Below are 23,073 nucleotides of genomic sequence, written 5' to 3' on the forward strand. Positions count from 1 at the left end.
GAGGAGTAAATTTTAAAAAAAATTAGGTGATCTACCCCTTTAAGAAACGAAACTATTCAAACGAAGCAAATAATCAACTGGTGCTCTTGTAATTCACAAGTCAAGCGTTTGATTTTTTTTCCATGTTGTCATCGCTGGAGATTAACTGAAGGCTGATGGAGACCCTGGAGATGATAAACTGCACTGTCAGACAAATCAAATGGAGAAGCAGAGAGTAGGCGGGGAAGCTGATCTTAGTGAGCGTTACATCAAATGAGTTTTTGTTCAAGCGTTTTGCATTATGAAGGAATATTTTCTTTTTCAACTTTAAAATGGACAAGTTGTTTATGACGCACCTCACCTCGGGATACTTCGACAGAAAGTTTCCACATCAGGTTTAATCCGAGTACCTGTTTCCTGATGGAGTCCTCAGGTGGTCATGATGATGAGTGGTTGAGCTCGGATGAATCTGAGTTTACTCTCCATCCTTCGGTGAATAACTCGACTGTTCCCCCCCAAACGCTTCTGGTGCTGGAGACTCTGATGGTGTTCATGAGTCTGGCCGCGGTCATGGGTGAGCTTTAAACCACACTATCTGTCTGTCACTGTGTTAACGGTAAAAGGCGGAGGCTGTGCGATGTTTTATTTCTTTACGATAACAATATTGTAATTGTGTGTGTGGGGAAAAATGATCACAAGTCCAAAAGCATTAACTCAGGGTTTATCTCATGCATTAAGTGACACACAACTTCAACAGGCTCACACGCCACATTTCTTGCCGATAGACTATATATTAGCTACAATTAATGGACGAACCTGATTTTAGAATTTAACGTAGCTGTTTGTGGCCTAAATTACGTGACCCAGCCGAAAAGACGTTTGTCAGTGGCTAACATAAATTTCAACATTGTGTAACACCAATCTACCCAACGCGAATAAAGGCAATATAGACCAGTGTAATTTATACATGAAAACTGAGCAATAAAACCATGAATAAACATCTGATTTTTTTTTTTGGAATTAAACAGTACAATATAGTGAAACAATTAATTTTTAAAAAATGGTTTATTTACCAGTAAATAAGTTTCACTAAGTAAATAAGTGAGTTTATTTTCACTGTAATTAATTTTTTTAATTACTATTATTATAAAAGTCTCATATGCAATTGCAAATAAATGTTGTAAAACTTGATATTTAAATAAAAGCTATTAAGATTCTTGAGAAGTTTTTTATATCGCAAGTATTAAATTAGGAATATTATACAATTTATATAAAATATTTACTTTTTCAAAGACATGATATAACCAGTCAATGTCCCTTTTTTCTTTAAATTAAGATGTGCGCATCAACCAAAAAGCTGAATAAACGATTCCATTGATTTAGTTAGGATAGGACAATCGTTGGTTGAGATGTACAACTCTGAAATTTAATGGTTAAAATAAATTAAATCTTGAGGAAATCAGTGGTCTATAGCTACTTGCTCAGCAATGCACATTACTTGAGTTTTGCTTTATTTACAGAAGAATTTTTTGTCTTTACTAAACGATCTTTACCTATATTCAAATGATTTTTGGCATAAAAGAAAACCAATAATTTTGACGTTCTATGTATTTTTAGCTATAGCAACATAATACTAAGACTACAGTTTTGTGTTCCAGGGTCATATTTTATTTGTAATGGTCACATGAATAATAGTAAACACATGCACATTACTGTAAAAGCAAAAGTGAAATACATTTTCACATTCAACATCTGAATTAAAAATCATCACTGGTTGTTACTGTAGTGGGCAATTTAACATTGGTCATATATTAAATTAGGGGTGCTCAACCCTGTTACTAGAGATCTACCATCCTTCAGAGTTCAGCTCCAACCCTGTTCAAACACCTGAATCAATTAATAAGGACCTGAAGCAGCACTTGATAATTACAGTCAGGTGTGTTTAATATGGGTTGCTTGCAAGGAAATCAGTAGGAAGGTAGCTCTCAAGGAACAGGGTTGGCCACCAATGTATTAAATGATGAGCTGATAACAACTTACCTTTTATCTTCACTGTTAACCTTCTTTGATTTGAGATGTTCAATACAACATTATGGGTAATGTAGTTCTGCTGCAAATATTCATCAACTAAGCAGTTTTTAAAGTTGAATTAATGTGAACAGATGGGTTCAACAAAAGCACGTGCAATTGATTAACAACTTAAGAGCTCATAAAAGGTCTATTTTTATAAATTATTAGAGATCAAATTTCCTATATAAAGATAATTAATGTGACATTTGAATGTGGTGTTCAATTCTTGGCCCTAAACTTTGGAACAATCTTTACCTTTCAGGTTTTTAGATCTTTGAAAACACATATGTGGCTATTTGATAGTTTAAATATTAGATATTACATGGTTTTGTTATATAAGTTAGACTGGTTGTCCTTAAACTTTATACATTTATAATGGGTAAGAGTAAATTATGATTTTGTTCAGCCCGTCCAACTCTTCCAAAGTTTTTTCTATGAAGCCCTGTGTAAAAGATCTGGGTGTTATTCTGGATGATGCTTAAACTTTGCCAGAAAGATAATGCAGTGGTCAAATCCTGCTTTCAGCTCGACTTTTAAAAACGGTCAAATCTATTTTATCTAGAAACATTTTTGAAAAAAATAATCCATGCTTTTATTACCACTAGATTGGACTATTGTATCTCACTATACATTGGGATTAGTCAGAAAACCTTATCCCGGATACAATTAGTTCAAAATGCTGGTTTTAACAGGTACCAAGAAACATGACCACATTACACCAGTTTTATGCTCTTTGCACTGGCTGCCTGTGCACTATTGAGTCACTTTTAAAACGCTTCTCTTGGTTTTTAAATCTCTAAATGGCCTGGCACCTTATCTGTCAGACATGTTGATTGAGCATCAGCCTGGTTGGTCTTTTCGGTCATCTAACCAGAGACTGTTATGCATCCCAAAGTCGAGGCTGAAATGCAGAGGTGACCGTGCCATCGCAGCTGGTACTAGATTGTGGAATGCTCTGCTCCACTGTATTATATCTGTTTCATCCCTGTCTGTTTTTACATAGGTTGAAAACTTGAATATGTCCCCCTCACTTTTAGAGACAGACCCTTTAGAAACAGGTGATTAAGAATGTAAACATTTGGATTTCATACAGCTGCCCCCACCCCCCACACACTTTGGTCTACCTCTGATTGTCATAAATAGTGCTATATAAATTTAGTTTTTCTCACATATATTAAACAGATGAGTTGAATATCTACTTGGAAATAATTCATTTAGTTAGATTAATATCTGTAGGGGAGTGTATCTGCATAAAATATAATGAAGCAAATTACAAGCATAGATAAATAGAATAGAGCATCAGATAATGAAATAATGATGTTCTGGGAACTTCAGCAGTATTCAGCTAGAGAAATTGATTAATCAGCTGTTAAATAACACTGTATCGTCTTCATTCTATAATTAATGAAAAACAATTAGTCTTTGCTAAAGCTACAAATGTTATAATTTCAAAATTTTAAATGCTACACATAATCGCAAGCCTTAAAACACACACAAATGGTAAACTTTTACCATACTATGGTTCAAATCTGCAGCACTCTGCTCAACTTTAATTCAAACTCATTTACAACATGCAAATAAATACATTTTGGTTGCTGTTAGTCTGGCAAGACACTGAACTGGACCCCAGCCCACCGTCACCCACCAATTGAAGCATCACCACTTCACTCCACTAAAGAGTGAGAGATCATTGGGCAGGGATTCGCCATGGTAAGAGTGACTGAGCTGAGCGAGGGCGAGTAAGAGCGCCACCCCACCTGACGCCACGGGTCATACCAATAGATATGGTGTGGGGGAACAGCACTTAACATCACCATCCAGACAGACTCACTACACTACAATTCACTGAGCTGCTGCTAGTTTCTGACAAGTCCCTATAATTTATTATGGTTGTTTTATATTGTGTATTTTTGTATTAATGTAAAGCTTTTATTATTCATTTCTTTGCAGTAGTTCATTTCAATGTTATAATCATTCATTCAAAGCAGAAAAGAAGTTGTGAATTTAATTCATCTTAGAATAGATGAGAAGCTGAAGTAAATGCTCATATAATCTAATCTAAAAGTGAATTTAGTTCAGGAGCACACTAACATTTAACATCTAGAGGAGCATATTGATAGCCTACTAAGGTGTTAGTTTGTTCAAACCTACTAAAGCACTTTGATTCAGACTCAGACATAATTTTTGGTTGCTGTAAAATTGGCGAGAAGCTGAACTGGATCCCAGCTCGCCGTCACCCACCAATTGAAGCATCACCACTTCACTCCACTAAAGAGTGAGAGATCATTGGGCAGGGATTCGCCATGGTAAGAGTGACTGAGCTGAGCGAGGGCGAGTAAAAGCGCCACCCCACCTGACGCCACGGGTCATAGATATGGTGTGGGGGAACAGCACTTAACATCACCATCCAGACAGACTCACTACACTACACTACAATTCACTGAGCTGCCGCTACTTTTTAAAAAGTCCCTATAATTTATTATTGTTGTTTTATATTATTTTGTTAGTTTATTTTTGGATTAATGTAAAGTTTTTATTATTCATTTCTTTGCAGTAGTTCATTTCAATGTTATAATTATTCATTCAAAGCAGAAAAGAAGTTGTGAATTTAAGTCATTTTAGAACAGATGAGAAGCTGAAGTAAATGCTCATATCTTCTTATCTAAATGTGAATTTGGTAGTTTAGGAGCACACTAACTTTTAACATCTAGAGGAGCATATTGATAGCCTACTAAGGTGTTAGTTTGTTCAAACCTACTAAAGCACTTTGATTCAGACTCAGACATAATATTTGGTTGCTGTTAAACTGGCGAGAAGCTGAACTGGACCCCAGCCCGCCGTCACCCACCAATTGAAGCATCACCACTTCACTCCACTAAAGAGTGAGAGATCATTGGGCAGGGATTCGCCATGGTAAGAGTGACTGAGCTGAGCGAGGGCGAGTAAAAGCGCCACCCCACCTGACGCCAAGGGTCATACCAATAGATATGGTGTGGGGGAACAGCACTTAACATCACCATCCAGACAGATTCAACACTACACTACCAATTCACTGAGCTGCTGCTACTTTCTGAAAAGTCCCTATAATTTATTATTGTTGTTTTATATTATTTTCTTAGTGTATTTTTGTATTAGTGTAAAGTTTTTATTATTCATTTCTTTGCAGTAGTTCATTTCAATGTTGAAATTATTCAGTCAAAGTAGAAAAGAAGTTGTGAATTTAAGTCCTTTTAGAACAGATGAGAAGCTGAAGTAAATGCTCATATCCTCTTATCTAAATGTGAATTTGGTAGTTTAGGAGCACACTAACTTTTAACATCTAGAGGAGCATTTTGATAGCCTACTAAGGTGTTAGTAGGCGACTAGGCGTTTTAATTCTAACCTACTAAAGCACTTTGATTCAGACTCAGACATAATTTTTGGTTGCTGTTAATCTGGCGAGAAGCTGAACTGGACCCCAGCCCACCGTCACCCACCAATTGAAGCATCACCACTTCACTCCACTAAAGAGTGAGAGATCATTGGGCAGGGATTCGCCATGGTAAGAGTGACTGAGCTGAGCGAGGGCGAGTAAGAGCGCCACCCCACCTGACGCCACGGGTCATTCCTATAGATATGGTGTGGGGGAACAGCACTCAACATCACCATCCAGACAGACTCACTACACCACAATTCACTGAGCTGCTGCTAGTATTTGATAGGCCCTTTTAATGTATTGTTGTTTTTTTTATATATTGTATTGTTAGTGTACTTTTGTGTTGATGCTTTTATTATTATATTTTATTATTAACTTCTTTGCAATAGTTCATTTCAATATTATAATTATTCAGTCTAAGCAGAACAGGAAATAAGTTGTGAATTCCAGTACTTTTAGAATTGATGAGTAGCTGAAGTATAAATGCTTACATCTCATCTAAATGTGAATTTGGTAGATTAGGAGCACATTAACATCTAGAGGAGCATATTGATAGTCTACTAAAACACTTAATTCAGACTCACCGTCACCCACCAATTGAAGCATCACCACTTCACTCCACTGAACAGTGAGAGATCATTGGGCAGGGATTCGCCATGGTAAGAGTGACTGAGCTGAGCGAGGGCGAGTGAGAGCATCATTCTTCCTGATGCCACTTAGCAGGGAACCGCACTCAACATCACCATCCAGCACTCAATCCACTGCTGCTGCTAGTTACTGATAGGTCCTTGTAAATTATTTATTTCTGTTTTAATCAACTCCATAAGTTTTGGTGAATTATCCCCAGAACAAAAGACACTTGTATCATCTGCAAAAGAATAAACTTAAACAACTCTGATATCTTACACATATCATTAATGTAAATTCTAAACAATATTGGACCTAAAACTGATCCTTGTGGTATGCCACACTTTACATTTCGATATGATTTATGGTTGCCAATTTCAACGAACTATTGCTTATTTTTTAAATAATGATTATCCAGTCCAAGGCTACTCCTCTAATACCACCTTTTTATATTATTTATCAAATATTATGATCTATTGTATCAAATGCCGTCTTTAAATCTATATATATATAAAAAAAATCTTAGTAGTAATTTCCTCAATTTCTGTTATTGCCAGAGATGTTGATCTATATTTCCTGAACCCATATTCTTCATTAGGTAAAAGGTTATGCGTTTCTATGAAATTGTTAAGCCTGTCAACAAGTTTTTCTACAATTTTTGATAACTGAGATCGTGTAGAAACTGGCCTATAATTTGTAAAATATTGTTTATCTCTAGATGTATAATAGATTTATAATGTGGAATTACCTTTGCAATTTTAATTTTATTTGGAAATTTACCAGATTGGAAAGATCTATTACAAATATAGGTTAATGGTTCGACAATGCCTTCAATCACTTTCTTAATTATATTCATATCAATATTATTCCAATCTATGGACAATTTATTTTTACATTTCTTTACAATACCTATTATTTCCTTTTTATCTACTACTTTAACAAAACTAGAATTGGGATTTCTCTCAATCAAATCAATATCCACCCCTTCTGTTTTTAGGGGTGGATCATTGATAAATCATTGATATTTTTAACCAATTCTGGTCCCACATTTGCAAAGAACTTATTGTAAGAGTTTACTTTTTATTCTTTATTATTTATTTTATGGTCACTTTCAATGAAATATTCAAGATAACTTCATTTTTTTATCAGTTCCATTTCTTATAATTTTATTTAAAATATTCCATAAGCCTTTCAAATTATTTATATTATTATCTCATATTTTATTGTAGCATTTCTTTTAACTTCTTCTAAAAATAATACTAATTTTTTTTTAACCTTTAATATATAATTTCAGCCTCTGGGGTACGATACTTAATAAATTATCTGTAAAGTGTATTTTTTCTTTTTGCATGCATTTAACAAACCTTTTGTAATGCATGGACTTATTATTTGCTTTTGGTATATGAATAAAATGTAATATTGAGCAATGTTAATCGTATAATAAAAAGAAAATATTTAAAAATGTTTTATATGCGTTATCACTATCAACCTCTTTATATACTGTTCTCCAATTTTGTTTCAATAATTCACTTTTAAATGCATTTACATTCGAAGTTGTCCGTAACCTTTTGTATGTAGAAAAACAAGTATCCTCATGCCTTATATTGTGGCATTGATAAACAATAAAAGCTGGTAAATGATCAGTTATTTTATTATAAAGCTTTGGCGATTGCTCAGAGATTGATTTACATTTAACATTTTAATATACGAAATTGATTAATAAGAAAAAAATATATATAAACTACTTATGGAGAAGAAAAACCTGTTTTATCATTTAATCTTTTCACCTTGAAAATAAGATGTTGAATATAACAAATTGAACATTTGAAATGCACAATTTCGAATTAAACATGATTTCCCCCTCAAGTTAAGTTTATTCATACATTCATGCAAAGTTTACTGTGCTAAAAGTCTGGTTAACTATCTTACTCCATTCACGCTTCATTTTGGTTTCTTATATTCAAGGTTTACATAGGTAATAAAACGCCACACGTTTTGTTTGTTACCATCAATGTTTTATTAATTCGATTCAGGTAAAGTTGGTTTTAGATTTGCACATTTGGACTTTCCCATTCAAAACAGTAAAGCAACATTAAAATAGCTAATGCAGATTAATTATCAAGATGTACTCTAAGCAAAACAATGTAACTGTACTCTACGTTTTTAAGAAAAAAAAAACCTGATAACACGCATATCTCGATGGAAGAAGGTCCGAATGCCACGCTCTATCGTGGTAGGCCTACTTTTTTTTCTTTACCAGTACAACGTTTACGCTACTTCGAACTTTCGGTCTGAGTTTAATCAAATGTAAGCATGACTTCTTCACAGCATTAACGCTAGCCCTCTTTAACTTTGAACAATGTGGTACTTTAGTCATTGTTTTTTTTTTTACACTTTTATTGTTTCAGAAAGGTGTGATACATTCATACTGTATTAGTAACCAAATACCAATCAAAGAACTCCCGCCCCATACTTAGTCATTGTTAATATGATTTCCCCATTTAACACAGGCAAAGACGTTTTTGAAATTGTTAAAAACGTGAATACCCAAATGTGCTAATATAAAGCCAACTTTTACCCCAATATTTATCGCACACTTACAAGCACTTTTGTAGCGTTGCCGTGAGTTTGACTGGACGAGGCATGTCTGCGTTTCTCGTTCCAATCTCGACTGACAAACAGCGAAGCAAGATGCGCGGTGCGAATTTATTCAGCCGGCCGAAACCAACTCAAACAACGTCACGGGGGAGCGCAGAACGAACGAAACTTAATTTTGGATTTGATATATGTATTCGCATTACAATAATATAATCCAGGAACGCATTATAATATTCAGTTGTCTTGAATGCGTATTCTGTTAACTCATTATCATATTTACTATAAAGTTAGTTATTTGTAGATATTTATTTTTTTAATTTGTGCAACGTAACGTACTTCTCCGCAGTACTCGGAGGTAAACAACCATGTTTTTTTCTCTCTCTATATATAATTCAATAAATCTGTAGAAATCAATAGGATTTAATTGAAATGTATTCATCTTGATATTGTACTGTTGTTCTTTATAGTCAGCAAAACTATAGACCTATTACCATGTTTGTAAACAATCAGGATGGACGCGCAGGGAGGTGGCTGAAAGAAACCGGGAGCGCTAGCATTTGTAACGTTAGCGAGGGAATGACATCCGATGCGGTACAGTTTGTTGTTGTCTTAGAAATAAGATATATTGATTACACATTATATATATATATATATATATATATATATATATATATATATATATATATATATATATATATATATATATATATATAAAATACACATTCTGACGTTCTCCTTAATAATATAATTTCATTAAAGTATTATTTGCAAACCCTAAATAGCGAAATCATATTTGCAGCCAATGACTATTAAACTACAAAATTGTTCACAGTCAAATAAACAGCGTTAATAATATTGTTTTCAAGTCACACTTGTAGGTTATTTCAGACCGAATATTCAAAGTGCCGTGGTAAACAACATAGGGAGTGTGTCACACGTTGTCCTTAATCACTTACACTTTCATGTTTTATTCTTTGAATTCAGTGTCTGCAGTTTAATGAACCATAAGTAACTGTTTTTGCTAAAATCATTTCTGTAATCAAAAATGAGTAATGTGTATGATTCACATAGCGTAAACTTACCTTATATAACATGAGAACTGCAGAGTCAAGCATTTTTAATTTGGTCGTCACTTTATTCAGCTCTATTTTAGCCAAAGACGTCTGCAGGTGCATTAAAGCAGTGTGGTGTATGGTAAAAGTTAAGTTTTCTATTTTTGAACTTTCGAATTTGACCTACCGCACAACACGACATGTTTACTATTGTAGCCGGTCTTTTTTTTTGCAACCGGGGACCCCTGTGTCGTCATGTGTGATGTAGTTTGGTCATTGGTCTATAGTTTTACAGAATGACACTTTCCACTTTGTTTAATAAAATATTTTTTTTATAATTTTTATTTATTATCTGTACATTTATTACTGTTTTTATACTTAACAATATTACTACTACTACTACTAATAAACACATTTTAATAAAAAAGTTTAATTTAAATGTATTTATTCTGTTATTGTGCTGTTCTTCTCTCTCATCAGGAAATGCCCTGGTCATTGTGATTGTGGCAGCCACTAAAACCTTCCACACTGTCACCTCTGTCCTCATCATTAATCTGGCCATTAGTGATTTCTTTGTGGGTATCGGAGTCATGCCTTTTGTGGCAGTTTCCATTATGAACAACGGATGGGTCAACTGCAAAGTTAGTATGAGATGATTTACACTCAACCTTTATTCTTTAAACAGTGACTTTTAAAGCACTAGCACCACTAAACTAGCCTATGCACGTCATGATTTTGTCAAGTATGCAATTATCCTGGATTAACATATATGTTGATCCTGGAACATCATTTTTGTTTGAAAAAAGTAATGAATCTATTCCTACACGTGTGCATTTTGGAGATATACGTGGATTGCGCAATGTGCGTTGGTCATGATTTATATGTACACCCTCATCATCGCTCTTACATTCAGAATAAATATACAATAGCAGCGGTCGTGGGGCCCTCCAAGAAAAGTGGGGTCCTTGGCAACCGCCTATATTGCCTGTTTGATGGACCGACACTGGTTCCAGAATCAACACAGATGTTAATCCAGGAACATGTCCTACCTGCTGAAATCAGGTTAGGGACTATAGGCTCCATTGCCAAATATAATATATTTTTCTGAACAAGAATTTTTTTTCATGTGAAGCAGTGGTTATTCATTGAGGTTATTAATTAGCAAATAATATAAATATTAAGAACGTAAACATTAGGTGAGCAGGTTACATTGTAACCTCGTGTCCTAACAACACGCAATAAGCAATGATAAGCAATTTGGCTGTTTGCACCAGACGAAACACAACAGAAATTTGAACATTGCTATTCAGCACAGAATATGCACTCACTCAGGAAATGGGAAGGTTTATAATGTAATAATACATATTAACCCTCTAAAACATTATTAAATGTAGATGCTGAATTACTGACATGTGTTGGTTTGCATTATTTCACAGCTCTAAAGTTCAATTTTCAACAGTTTATTTTATTTTCAAGATCTGAGGTGAACTCTCTGCTGCTGCTTTCAGTAGTATGGCAATAAATGTCATGTAAAATGCCATTCAAACTCACATTGTTAGCATTTAACACTGAATAAAGCACATGAGGTGTATTCCGAGGTGATCATAGTTTATCCTGTTGTTCACCTGTGAAAAATATTAGCCGTTTCTAAAATAGAAATTTCAGGTGTTGATTAGGACAAATTCCTTTTAGTATGAAATAATCATTTTTCTATTGTGTGCCGCTGCTTTTAATTAGAAAACACTCGCTTCAAATGAGCCTTAAATCAGCCGGCTTGATAGTCAGGCACACTCACATCAATCTGGCAACCCGAGTTGCATTTGTTTTGATCCAAGAGTGCTATACCTAGTTCAACCACTGGGTGTCAAACTTACATACAGCACCTTTAATTATGACATGCACCATATTACGGTCTTTCATCAGATGTTCTGCTCTCTTGATCTTCCAGAATCTCTGTCTGTTTGTCGGCTACACATCCTCAGTCTGCTGCACTGCATCAATCTTAACACTCGCTGCTATCGCTCTTGACCGTTACTTCTCCATCGTGGACTGTCTGCGGTATGACTCGCGCTGCACAGTATGGAGAGCGGGTTCAGCGGTGCTATGGATCTGGCTGCAGGCTATGGTGACCTGCTGTCCTCCTCTCCTGGGCTGGAGCACCATTGCTTATGTGGCTCCAGTCTTCAGCTGCACCGTCATCTGGGCCAACAGTCCAAGCTATACGGTCACAACAGCCTGCTTTTCCTTCCTTCTCCCAGCTGTAATCATCCTCTTCTGTTACGCAAAGATTGTCCGAGTCGCACGGTACCACTCCAGAAGGATCCACAGCCTAGAGGAACATCTCCAGCGCAGTAGATCCAACCTGAATCTCTCACTCATAGACTCCAACACTCCATCCAGACTAGTCTACCATGTAAGCGGGAGGTTTGTGATGGATCGATTGGATGAGATTGCTCCAAATGCACAAGCTATTGGACGTTTTCAGTCCTTCCTGACTCAGATCCACCCTCAGCATCTCAATCAACCTCACCATCATGGAGTCCTGAGGTTGTTTTTGATTATTGGTGCTTTCTTTTTGTGCTGGACACCCTATATTAGTGTAGCTCTGGTGCAGGCCATTGAAACCTCCCTGTCCCGACCCAACAGCCTCATCCCTCCATCAGCAGTCACTTTCTCCTATTGGCTGGTGCTGTTTAATTCAGATATCAACCCGCTTCTGTATGCGCTCCTCAGTAAGCGCTTCCAAGGGGCCTTGCAGAGTTTGCGATGGAAAATCCATGGAAGGTTGAGGAGCATTTTGGGAAGTGGAGAAAAGGAGAGGTCTGTAGGTGGAGGTGAGAGTGACCCAACCAATGGGACGACCCAAAGCTCCTCAAGAAATGGAGCAGATTTGTCCTATCCCTCTGTTATCAGCCTCAGCTCACAGTTTCCCAATAGTTTCAACGAGCAGCTCAATAGTTCTCCGTTGGCTAATTCTTGTCGTCCTGTTTGTGATAAATGTTGTGGAGAGCGGTTGAGGGGGGTGGACCACCTGCAGGTTCCTTCCAAACAGCGCGAGAGGAGCAGGCTCCCTTATTCTGCTGCTACTAAGAAGAAACAAGCTACCTTCTTTTATGGACAGATCACTGTAAGAGTGGAACATGACATTTCTTGAAAATAAAAACAGCTTTGCCATCACAGGAGTAAAACATTTGGAAAAAAGAAGACCCTGGACCCTGGATCACAAAACCAATCATAAATGTCCAATTTTTAAGGTTCGAATAAAAAATATTTCAATTTGATTTGAAAATCTGGATTCTGATGATTTAAAAAAAAACTAAAATAATAAGAAATATATTTAAATATTAAGAAAATTGCATGTAACATTGTCATTAAGATTTTAGCAATGTTTAGATATAATCAAATATTATTTTACTCTAGTAAATGTACAAAATATTTTAAATATTCTAATGACTAATGAAAAAAAATTATACACACACACACACACACACACACACACACACACACACACACATATATATATATATATATATATATATATATATATATATATATATATTAATATGAATTATTAGCCCGCGTTTATTTTTTCAAAAATTTCTATTGAACAGAGAGAAGATTTTTTCAACACATTTCTGCACATAATAGTTTTAATAACTCATTTATAATAATTAATTTATTTTATCTTTGTACATATTATTTGATTAGATATTTTTCAAGACACTTCTATACAGATTAAAGTGACATTTAAAGGGTTAACTAGGTTAATTAGGTTAACTAGGCAGGTTGGGGTAATTACGCAAGTTATTGTATAACAATGGTTTGTTCTATAGACTATCAGAAAAATAAATAGCTTTATGGGGCTAATAATTTTGACCTTAAAATGTTTTTAAAAAAATTAAAAACTGCTTTTATTCTAGACGAAATGAAACAAATAAGACTTTCTCTAGAAGAAAAAATATTATCAAATATACTGTGATAATTTCCTTACTCTGTTAAACATCATTTAGGAAATATATAAAATAAATAAATAAACCAAAGGGGGGCTAATAATTCTGTAAGACGAGGGTCACAAATATTGAAATAACTAAGTTGCAATAATATTTAATAATACAGCTGTTCTTACTGTATTTTTAAAACTAAATTTATGCAGCCTTGTTGAACACACGACTTGTTAAAATTATATATATATATATATATATATATATATATATATATATATATATATATATATATATATATATATATATATATATATATGTTGTTTTCTATGGGTAAAGTATGGTTCAAATATAAAACAGGCCTTCTAAACAATAAAAGTGTATATAAAAAACTAAACAATGTGCTCAATTTAGTTTTTCTGAGATAAATTAAACCTATCATACATTTTTTTAACCATAATTTTAAAAAGACTGCTTTTGAAATTCAGGTAGTAACAATATTTTATATACTTTATCTTTTACATTCTTTTTTAATACATACAGTACCATTTGATGTGATCTAATGTTTTTTTAATAGTTAAATATATTCATACATTTTAGATATTTCTAGAAAAGAAAAGAAAATGTATACAAAATGCACTGAAATATTTCTTAAAATTATAAAATAGACAGTGGATCAGAAATGTTTAAAGCAGTAAAAGTTAAGGGTCATTTTTGTAAAAGCATTTATATAAATTATTCACATTTACTTGAGCTTTTAAACTTGAAATCTTTTTTTTTTTTTGTTAAGGTGGAGCTCCTTTATATTTGAGTAAACCTGAGGTCACGCTTTGCTGACATTATTTTTGTCTTTTTTTGTTTCTGTTCAAATTTCAATGTAAATTTTGGAAAATATGTATAAATATACAGACTATTGCCAGGAACTGATTGTAAATACATTTTCAAAGGAATGCTTAAAAAAATGTTTATTCTGTCATTCAAAATGTAGGTGACTTTTTTGTTCAGTAAATCGTAGTCCTTGATAATTTTAAAAATATAAATCAACAGCTACAGGCAAATTAAGTAAAAAACAAAACATCTACAGTATGTCAAAATGGCAAAACTAATGTAATTAATACCAGTGACTCCTACATTGAAATCTTTAAAATTGAACCATTATACGCAACACAGGCTTATTGTAAATACAAACTCATCTACACTTCTGGAGAGCGTTAATGATGTAGAAAGAGGGTGGTATGGATGCATTTCGTCTTTAAAATTAATGCTACGAGGGGGTATGACGCTGCTGATGGCTTCTGTTCCTTTTAGCGCTACCAGCTGACCACTTGCCTCCGTATGGACGGCTTTTCCAGTGTTACCAGTTTGCCCAGTAGCTCATCCTGTACACTGACGGAATTGAGACGCGAAGTGCAGTTGACCTTAACAACGGGGTTCGAGTCCAGTGAAGAAACCAAGTTTTATCTGAAACCAGGTTTTACCAGAAACCAGATAAAACATAAGCAAAAAAACCCAAATAAATCAACAACACAACATGAAAAAAATGGTGAAATCATGCAGCCACTACAGCTTTTCTTTTTCTATGAAGGAATCGAAAACACTATTGGTTGGTTTTAGGGAAGGGGTGGTTGGGAGTGGAAGTGTATAATGCACCCTCTGGTGGATTTATGCGAAAAGAGGATGCCAAAAAGAAATAATGAGATTATCAAAAACTTTAGACAGCCTCTTCTGGTGGATTTGCGAAATCAAAAACTGTGATGTACCTCCAGTTACGTATTTCGCTGTCCCCAGAAATGTAGACCTGAGTACGTCTTCATAATGAGCCTGGGTTAATCAATTCTCTGCATGAGCCTGTTTGATTTCTTCACATTCTACAGTAAATAATACGTGAATGCAGACAAAGCAGATCTATTAAATGTACATTTTCATTTATTAATTTTTTTGTCGCCATTTTCCTCAAATGTGATCATAATGCATTTCAGTGTAAAAATCATTCCTTACAAAGGTTTACAATAATGTCTAGCAATAATCCCAGAGGAATACAATATCATATTTATTGTCATCGTAACAATGACAATGGGAGACAGTGCTGATGAGATCCTATTGCAACTCAAAGAAAAGGCCATGAAGCCGTCATCTAGTGTTTATTGGCATTTTTTCTGCATGCGTTTTTTTCCTGTAGAACAAAGTCCCTCCCAATGGAACGGTCCGTAAGATTTATTTTAAAAAAAAGAGAAATCAAATTAAATTGCGATGCAGTGTTCAAGGAAGGAGTCTTATGAAGTGCAGTAAGTGTTTTTGTGTATGCAAAGGTGGCGTATCAGTTCCTCTCACCACCTTCTGCAAAAGCACATGGTGTAGAGTGTGCACTTTTCAGAAAAGCTCATACATTCACAGGATGAACACGGCATCCTTGACGGTAATGCAACTCACTGAAGACTGGCCTTTTCGGTTTTGCCTGAAGTGTCCTCACAGTGGTTCACATGTGACTCGGAAATAAAACAAAATACAGGTAACATTTTCTATGAAACCAATGCTCATAATTAAAAACATCACCATTTATAACTACTTATAATCAAGCATAACAATTCTATAAATGTGTCTATAAAGACACAACAAAACCTATACTGTATTACGGTGGTTCCCAATGTGGAATATTCCCCATTATATTAAAGACACAGGGCATTGATTTTCTCACACCTTTACGGCACTCACATACATAAAAAATAAATACAGGCCACAGCTGAACATGAAGTGTGGTCTCCGAGCAGCGTTCTACAAAATTAAATGATGACTAGACTTAGGCCTATTGGTACTGTATGTGTGTGCCGTTGTGTGCAAAGTTTATATAACCTCCACAGAGGACATTATGGGTCAAGAGTCACTGAAATTGTTATTTTGGGGTCATGGGAGGAAAGGTTTGGGAACCCCTGCTGTATTATAATGAAAGTTATAGCTTCATTTATAATTAATACATTAAATAATACATTAAATTTACAATTTAATAGTAAATAGTAATGCTATCAATATAAACCCAGCAGGCTAGATTTAGATCGTGATGTCAGGTGGCCAAAATTCAATGACTAACCAGCATCCAAGGACAACGTTATTTTGATGTCAAATGACGTTGATATTTGGTTGATTTTTAGATTGTGTTGGAAAGTGACCAAAATCCAACATCGAGCCAGCATCTTAACCCAACGTCATATTGACTTCAAATACTGACAATTAATCGTCAGGTATGGCAACCAAAATCCAACGTCTGATAGACGTCATGCTGTAACATCATTAGACGTTGTTATTGTGTTGTTTTTAGGTTACACTAGAAAGTAACTAAAATTTAACATCTGTCCGACTTTGGGTTCTGACATCAATCTGATTTCCACCCGAAATGCACGATGTTGGGGTACAACGTCAATCTGACATCATGTTGATGTCTTGTGCCTGCTGGCCATGTTCATATTATACGCTGATTCATTCATTCATTTTCTTGTCGGCTTAGTTCCTTTATTAATCCGGAGTCGCCACAGCAGAATGAACCGCCAACTTATCCAGCAAGTTTTACGCAGCGGATGCCCTTCCAGCCACAACCCATCTCTGGGAAATTATACACTGATTTTTAAGCAATAATTAGTTATAATTCATAAGATGCAGAAAATTTGTCTCTATATTATGTTTTTGTGTCTATTTAAATGTAAGGTAATGTATGTTTGGTAGAAGCTTTATGTAAAATATGAATTCTCAGACAAAAGGTGTGCGCAGAAATCTGCAGACTTCCACCAGTTTTTAGCTAATCATTGAGTCTGTTTACAGTGTTTTAAGTATAATAATTAGTCTGTCATAATTCATAAGATGCAGCAAATATGTGTCTGTTCTTTATGTTTTTGTGTCTATTTAAATGTAAGGTAATGTACGTTTAGTAGAAACTCTTTATGTAAAATACGAACTCCCACATGGGATCTGCGCATGCAGAAATCCACAGATTTGCACTGATTTTTAGCCCATAGTCTATTTAGACAGATTTGTAAGCAATAATTAGTCACTTATAATTCAGAAGATGCAGAAAATATGTGTCTATTTTACATTTCGGTGTATTATTAATGATAAGGTAATGTGTGTTTGATAGAACCACACTTTCTGTAAAATACAAATCCAACATAGATTCTGAATACGTGATGAAATCCACAGATTTTTTTTTTTATGATTTTTCGTCCATAATTGAGTCTATTTATTTACTTTTGTAAATGTATCTTTATTCCATTTTTAGATTAATTTCAGGTTTATCATTTAATAATATGAAAATATTTATACTATTTGTTTACAATACAGTTTGTAACGAAATATTTATGTCTTTTATACCAAAGACTTGCTTTGTTTAGCAAACAAATGTATTGGTAACCTAACAAAAAAGTTCAAGATTATTTACGTTTTGTTTTTATTTACTATACTCTCAGATTCATTCTGAAAATTAAAAATATATATATATTTAAGAATAGCAAAAAACATCAGCATATTCTGTCAGGCGATGCATGTTTTCTTAACATCCTGTTTTCACTACTTAAAGCCATCAATGATGCTTTTATAAAGGTTATTAACTGTATCATGACTCACAATAATTATTTATAAGGCAACAGGCCTCTAATTAACAACATAAAACCAATCACTTATCAACTTACCAATGAGTCTTTGTGACTAAAATGTAACATTTTAACATATCAGACTGCATCTTTATAAATACAATCATGACAGACTAATTGATACTCACAAATCAGTTTATAACATGTTATGAACATACATATGTAAAAATGTACTGCATCACGACTAAGTACTAATAACACTATAATAAATGTAGCTTTAAGGTTTTGTTGTGTCTTTATAGATACTTTCATAGAATTTTATTGATTATAAGCAGGCTTTTAATTCATTATGAGCATGGGCTTCTTTGAAGGTGCTACCAAAAACGATGATGGAAACAAAGTAGAGCTTCAATATAAACAGTCCGGATGCTGTCGATACTCTGCAGAAATCTTCATTCACAAGAGGAAATCCGTTTCTGCGACGCACACCTGATATTTGCATTGACATCCCAGAAAGCCACGGCAACAGTGCATTCCAGCTTCACACTTTCTCAAAGACCATCCAGAAAAGCTTCATTCACAGTTTGGAAAGGGGAATCTCTCATATGCATTGGTTACAAGTAGAGCTGTTTTTGTATTCAAAGACGGCACAAGTTGCAGTTCTTAAAGTCTATATCAATGTTTGGCACATGTTTTTAATGAGCAATTTGTGTTATAATATGAGCTGTAGAGGGGAGATATGGCTTTCTCTGAGCTCCAAAGTTGAAGTTAAAGCATTTTCTTTTGGAGATATTGCTTGTGTGGATCTCTTAAGCAGAGGTCTCAAACTTGGAGATATTCATTTTCTGGCCCCGTTTACAGCTGGTGTTAAAATGTCACTACATTATAGCAAATATGAATATGTAAAGGGGTCAAAAAATGAAAAGATTAAAGAGGAAAATGATGTAGTGTTTAAAAAAACAAGAGAAGTGTCTTAAAATCTGAACACAAGTAGCAACATAAGACACATTTTTTATGAACCCAATTTTTTAACGACGGTCTTAAAGTTTGCAAATGTTTTTTTTTAACCTTAAATGGTTAGTTCAAATTGAAAATTTACTTATTATGTACTCACCCTCAAAGGGTTCCAAACCTTTTCTGTATTGTGTTGCACACAAAAGATGATATTTTGAAGAAAGCTAGAAAATTGTAATCCTTAACTTCCACGGGAGGAAAAACAAATACTATGAAAGTCAGTAGTTACAGGTTTCCAATTTTCTTCAAAATATATTATTTCAAGAGTTTAAACTTAGCTGATGATTAATTATAAAGCATGTTTGGCCCTGAGCCATGAGCTTATAAAATACTCAAGCCCTGGGCTCCCTCCCCTTAGCAGGGCGAGAGGGGAGTTTAGCTCCGGTAGATCTCAAGAACTCTCCTGACTTGTTTATGGTTAATGACAGCTTAAAGGGATAGCTATAGAGAGAGATACTGCCTGTAAAATATAGAAAACTAAAAATATAATAAATTAAAATATATTACACAGGAAAAATAATAATAAGAGAGAGGAGTATGTCTGGAAGGGGGGATTCTTCAAGACAAAAATAACAATTTAAGAAACTTTGGTTATTTATAGTGAATTGGGAATCGTCTGATTGGTGAATCATGTGTTAGTTAATGTAGGACCAGCCATGGTCAATTGTTGTATAACGATGGTTTGTTCTGTAGATTACCGGAAAAAAAATGGGGCTAATAATTTTGTCCCAAAAATGTTTTTTTTTAAATTAATAACTGCTTTTATTCTAGTCGAAATAAAACAAATAAGACTTTCTCCACAAGAAAAAAATATTATCAGACATACTGTGAAAATTTCATTGCTCTGTTAAAAATCATTTAGGAAATATTTAAAAAAGAAAATAAAAATCAAAAGGGGGCTAATAATTCTGACTTCAACTGTATACAATACAAATTAATCCATGTTTTTCAGACCGTATAATTTATATCATGAAACGCAAAATGCAAACGAACATTTTACTTTGAAGGGGTCTCAATAACTTCCAGAGCTGTACCATGATGCGCTGTGATGCAACAAGTAAAATACTGAAATATAAAAGATTGGTTTTTACACATATCAGACAACAAAATGGCCAGAAAAGCCATAGTGCATCAAAAATAGAAACTTCCCTTCATCGAACAAGCATTGGTGTAAAAAGTGCTCTCAGCTTAAACTTTTCTCATTTTGACTGCTTTTTAGCAAGAATGCAGTCTTTAGCTTCAAATTGGCTACAGCTGTTGGTTTACATTCATGTTTCTGGCCTGTAAAAATGTAGAAATCAAGAAATATGTTAAATTTAAATATAATACACCGTAAAAATGTCCACTGGAAAATGTTGAGTTTCATTGGATTTATTTGATATGGGTTTAAGTAAAAAGTTAATATCTGTTGATTTCTAAAAAGGTCTATAAAGGCGGTGGAGTGGGTCAACTTTTTTGTAGTACTTTGTTAATACATGCTTCAGTGAATCAAATTTATAAATGCATTTAAATTACATCAAATTTATTTATAAAATGTTTACGTTTCGAGTGTTTTGATGTTTTTGTGACTATTTCAGAGGTTACTGGAGGTCAAACTATACAAATGATGTGTCTAATTTTTCTCTTTTTTAGGCTACAAGCTGATATAAACACCTAATTCACAAGAAACGTGTTTTGTGATTACTTAAGATGTCTTTCGGTGCTCTAGAATGGCCAGTTTCAGACTGCTGAATGATATTTTTCCTAGTATTGATTGGTAAGACTATGCATTCACAATGGTATGAACCATTATGGGTGGGTGGGTGTTGGGTCAAACGTAAATTTATATTATACATTTTTAATTATTAATATTAAAGATACAGGTCAGAGATCGGCGAAAGCTATTCCTTACTATTAAAGGGCAGACCCCCCCCCATACATCTTGTTTTGAAATCCACCTTAATCCTATCTGTAATTCGCGCCCTGCCTATATTCCATTTAGAGCAATTTTGGTACCATTTTAAGACAAAAGAAATGTTCACAACTGGAAGCAACGCTTTTAAACCTACATAGAATAAAACAAATATTAACATTTTACTCAAAGCAATAACTTAACAAATTTAGAAAAACAAAATTTTCATCTAGTCATTTTCCCCCCTTAACTGTATTTTAATTTGCAACAAAATTAAAAATTAAAGTAATAAAAATTGATATGTGGACTGGTGGCACGGTGGCTTAGTGGTTGGCACTGTCACCTCACAGCAGGAATGTTACTGGTTTGAGTCCCGGCTGGGCCAGTTGGCATTTCTGTGTGGAGTTTGTTCTCCCTGTGTTGGTGTGGGTTCCCTTCGGGAGCTCCGGTTTCCCCCACAGTCAAAAGAAATGTGCTATAGGTGAACTGAATAAACTAAATTGGCCATAGTGTGTAAATGTGAGAGTGTATGGGTGTTTCACAGTGCTGGGTTGCAGCCTGTAAGTACATCCGCTGTGTAAAACGTGCTAGAATAGTTAATAAATAAATAAAGGACTAAGCTGAATGAAATTGAATAAATGAGTGATACGTGGACAACATTCAAGGACAAACAATTAACATTTAATGACCCACTGCATGGGTCAAATTTGGCACGCAAGACTATAGTTTGGGACCTCTGCTCTTGAGTTTCACATAAACACTCAAAAGCACTTACAGTTAGAACAACCACCAAAAATGATTTGCTCAAAGAAAAAAAAAAAATCCTCTCAGCATCGCTCATCACCTGATCATGAATGGGAGAAAGCGACTGCATGTCAGTGAGTAAACGTGGACATGGAGGTTCTGGCCCGTCGGGTCCAGTTGAGTCCTGAGCTGTTTCCGCCGTCCGCTGGTTCAGCAGGCTGTTCCCGCTTTCTGAGTTTGGTGCCGAGCTCAATCAAACACTGGTCCCAGTCCTCTGGTAACAGGAGCATCAGGAAGCCCAGGCAGATGATGCACACAGCGATGAGCCGCACTGTGTTGAAGTGGATATCACAGGTGTACAGGTCCACCACTACAACAACAATCATAAACACGGTTCAAACACAGCCATCACTGCTCAGATATAGCTGCACTGACTGTCTATAGCCTCAGTAGTAAAGCAGGTTTAAGAGGAATTTACATTGACCCCAACATTTGGTCTAACAATAATGGCAGGATTGGACACAACAGGGTTCCCACTCACTCATGAACAGCAGATTCAAGGACTTTAAGTCTCTAAGGAAAGTAAAGTAAAGTTATAGTAAAGTTTCGTAAACTAATTTCGAGAGGAGCATGTGTTATGATTGACTGCAGCTGGTCTCTCATGTACAATCATTAGTTAACCAATCAGATTAATCCAAACTTGCTATAAGTAGCCTAGAAAAAATTACTCCCTTATCTCCGTTTACCAAAAAAAAAAAAATCCATCCACCCCTTCTCCCCCTTTCTTCCTTTACCAAGGGGAGCTCTCAAGAACTACCTGATCTCGTATTCCCCTTACATGCTCAATCGACCAGGCGGGAGCCCTGGGCTCAATTATCTCCAAGCTCAGGGTTCTCTGCCGGGACAGCATGCCAAACCTGCTAATAGCATCAAGCAATATCCAAGTGTGAACTCTTGAAACCACCATTAATTTCAAATGAAGCACCTTTTTTAATCCCCCCAGCATATGAGGTGCCATGAAAGTTTATGAAAGTCAGAGTACCATGACTATACTTAACATTTCACTTATGCTTAGTATTTACATTTAAATGTCTGAGTAATTTAAACAGTCGTTTTAAACAGTCATGTTCAAAGACCTTCAGTAAGATTTGTTCACTTCAATACTGCT

General features: G+C 34.8%; 2 protein-coding genes across 6 annotated transcripts in view; one reads left to right on the top strand and one right to left on the bottom strand.

Annotated features, from left to right (window-relative positions):
• The first annotated feature begins 267 nt into the window (after positions 1-267).
• Positions 268-13,515, top strand: LOC101886918 (5-hydroxytryptamine receptor 1D). Of its 3 annotated transcripts, XM_087279689.1 has the most exons (4): positions 8,827-9,044; positions 9,157-9,280; positions 10,222-10,382; positions 11,690-13,200. In XM_087279689.1, the coding sequence occupies exons 3-4, from the start codon at positions 10,332-10,334 to the stop codon at positions 12,893-12,895; spliced, it is 1,257 nt and encodes a 418-aa protein (XP_087135815.1). In that variant the 5' UTR covers positions 8,827-9,044; positions 9,157-9,280; positions 10,222-10,331; the 3' UTR covers positions 12,896-13,200. The 3 variants fall into 3 exon arrangements, with proteins under 3 accessions (XP_087135816.1, XP_087135815.1, XP_087135814.1); XM_087279690.1 differs by lacking the exons at positions 8,827-9,044; positions 9,157-9,280 and adding an exon at positions 268-553; XM_087279688.1 differs by lacking the exon at positions 9,157-9,280 and having other exon boundaries at positions 11,690-13,515.
• A 6,589-nt stretch (positions 13,516-20,104) lies between these two features.
• Positions 20,105-23,073, bottom strand: part of slc35f3b (solute carrier family 35 member F3b) — a 120,753-nt gene continuing 117,784 nt past the window's right edge. For all 3 annotated transcript variants that reach the window (XM_087279685.1, XM_087279686.1, XM_087279687.1), the window contains one exon: positions 20,105-22,275. In XM_087279685.1, the coding sequence (XP_087135811.1) occupies positions 22,037-22,275 (239 nt within the window). In that variant the 3' untranslated portion in view covers positions 20,105-22,036. The remainder of the gene's footprint in view (positions 22,276-23,073) is intronic.

This window comes from Danio rerio, chromosome 13 (assembly GCF_052040795.2).
Source record: "Danio rerio strain M-AB ecotype USA chromosome 13, GRCz13ab, whole genome shotgun sequence".
NCBI lineage: Eukaryota > Metazoa > Chordata > Actinopteri > Cypriniformes > Danionidae > Danio > Danio rerio.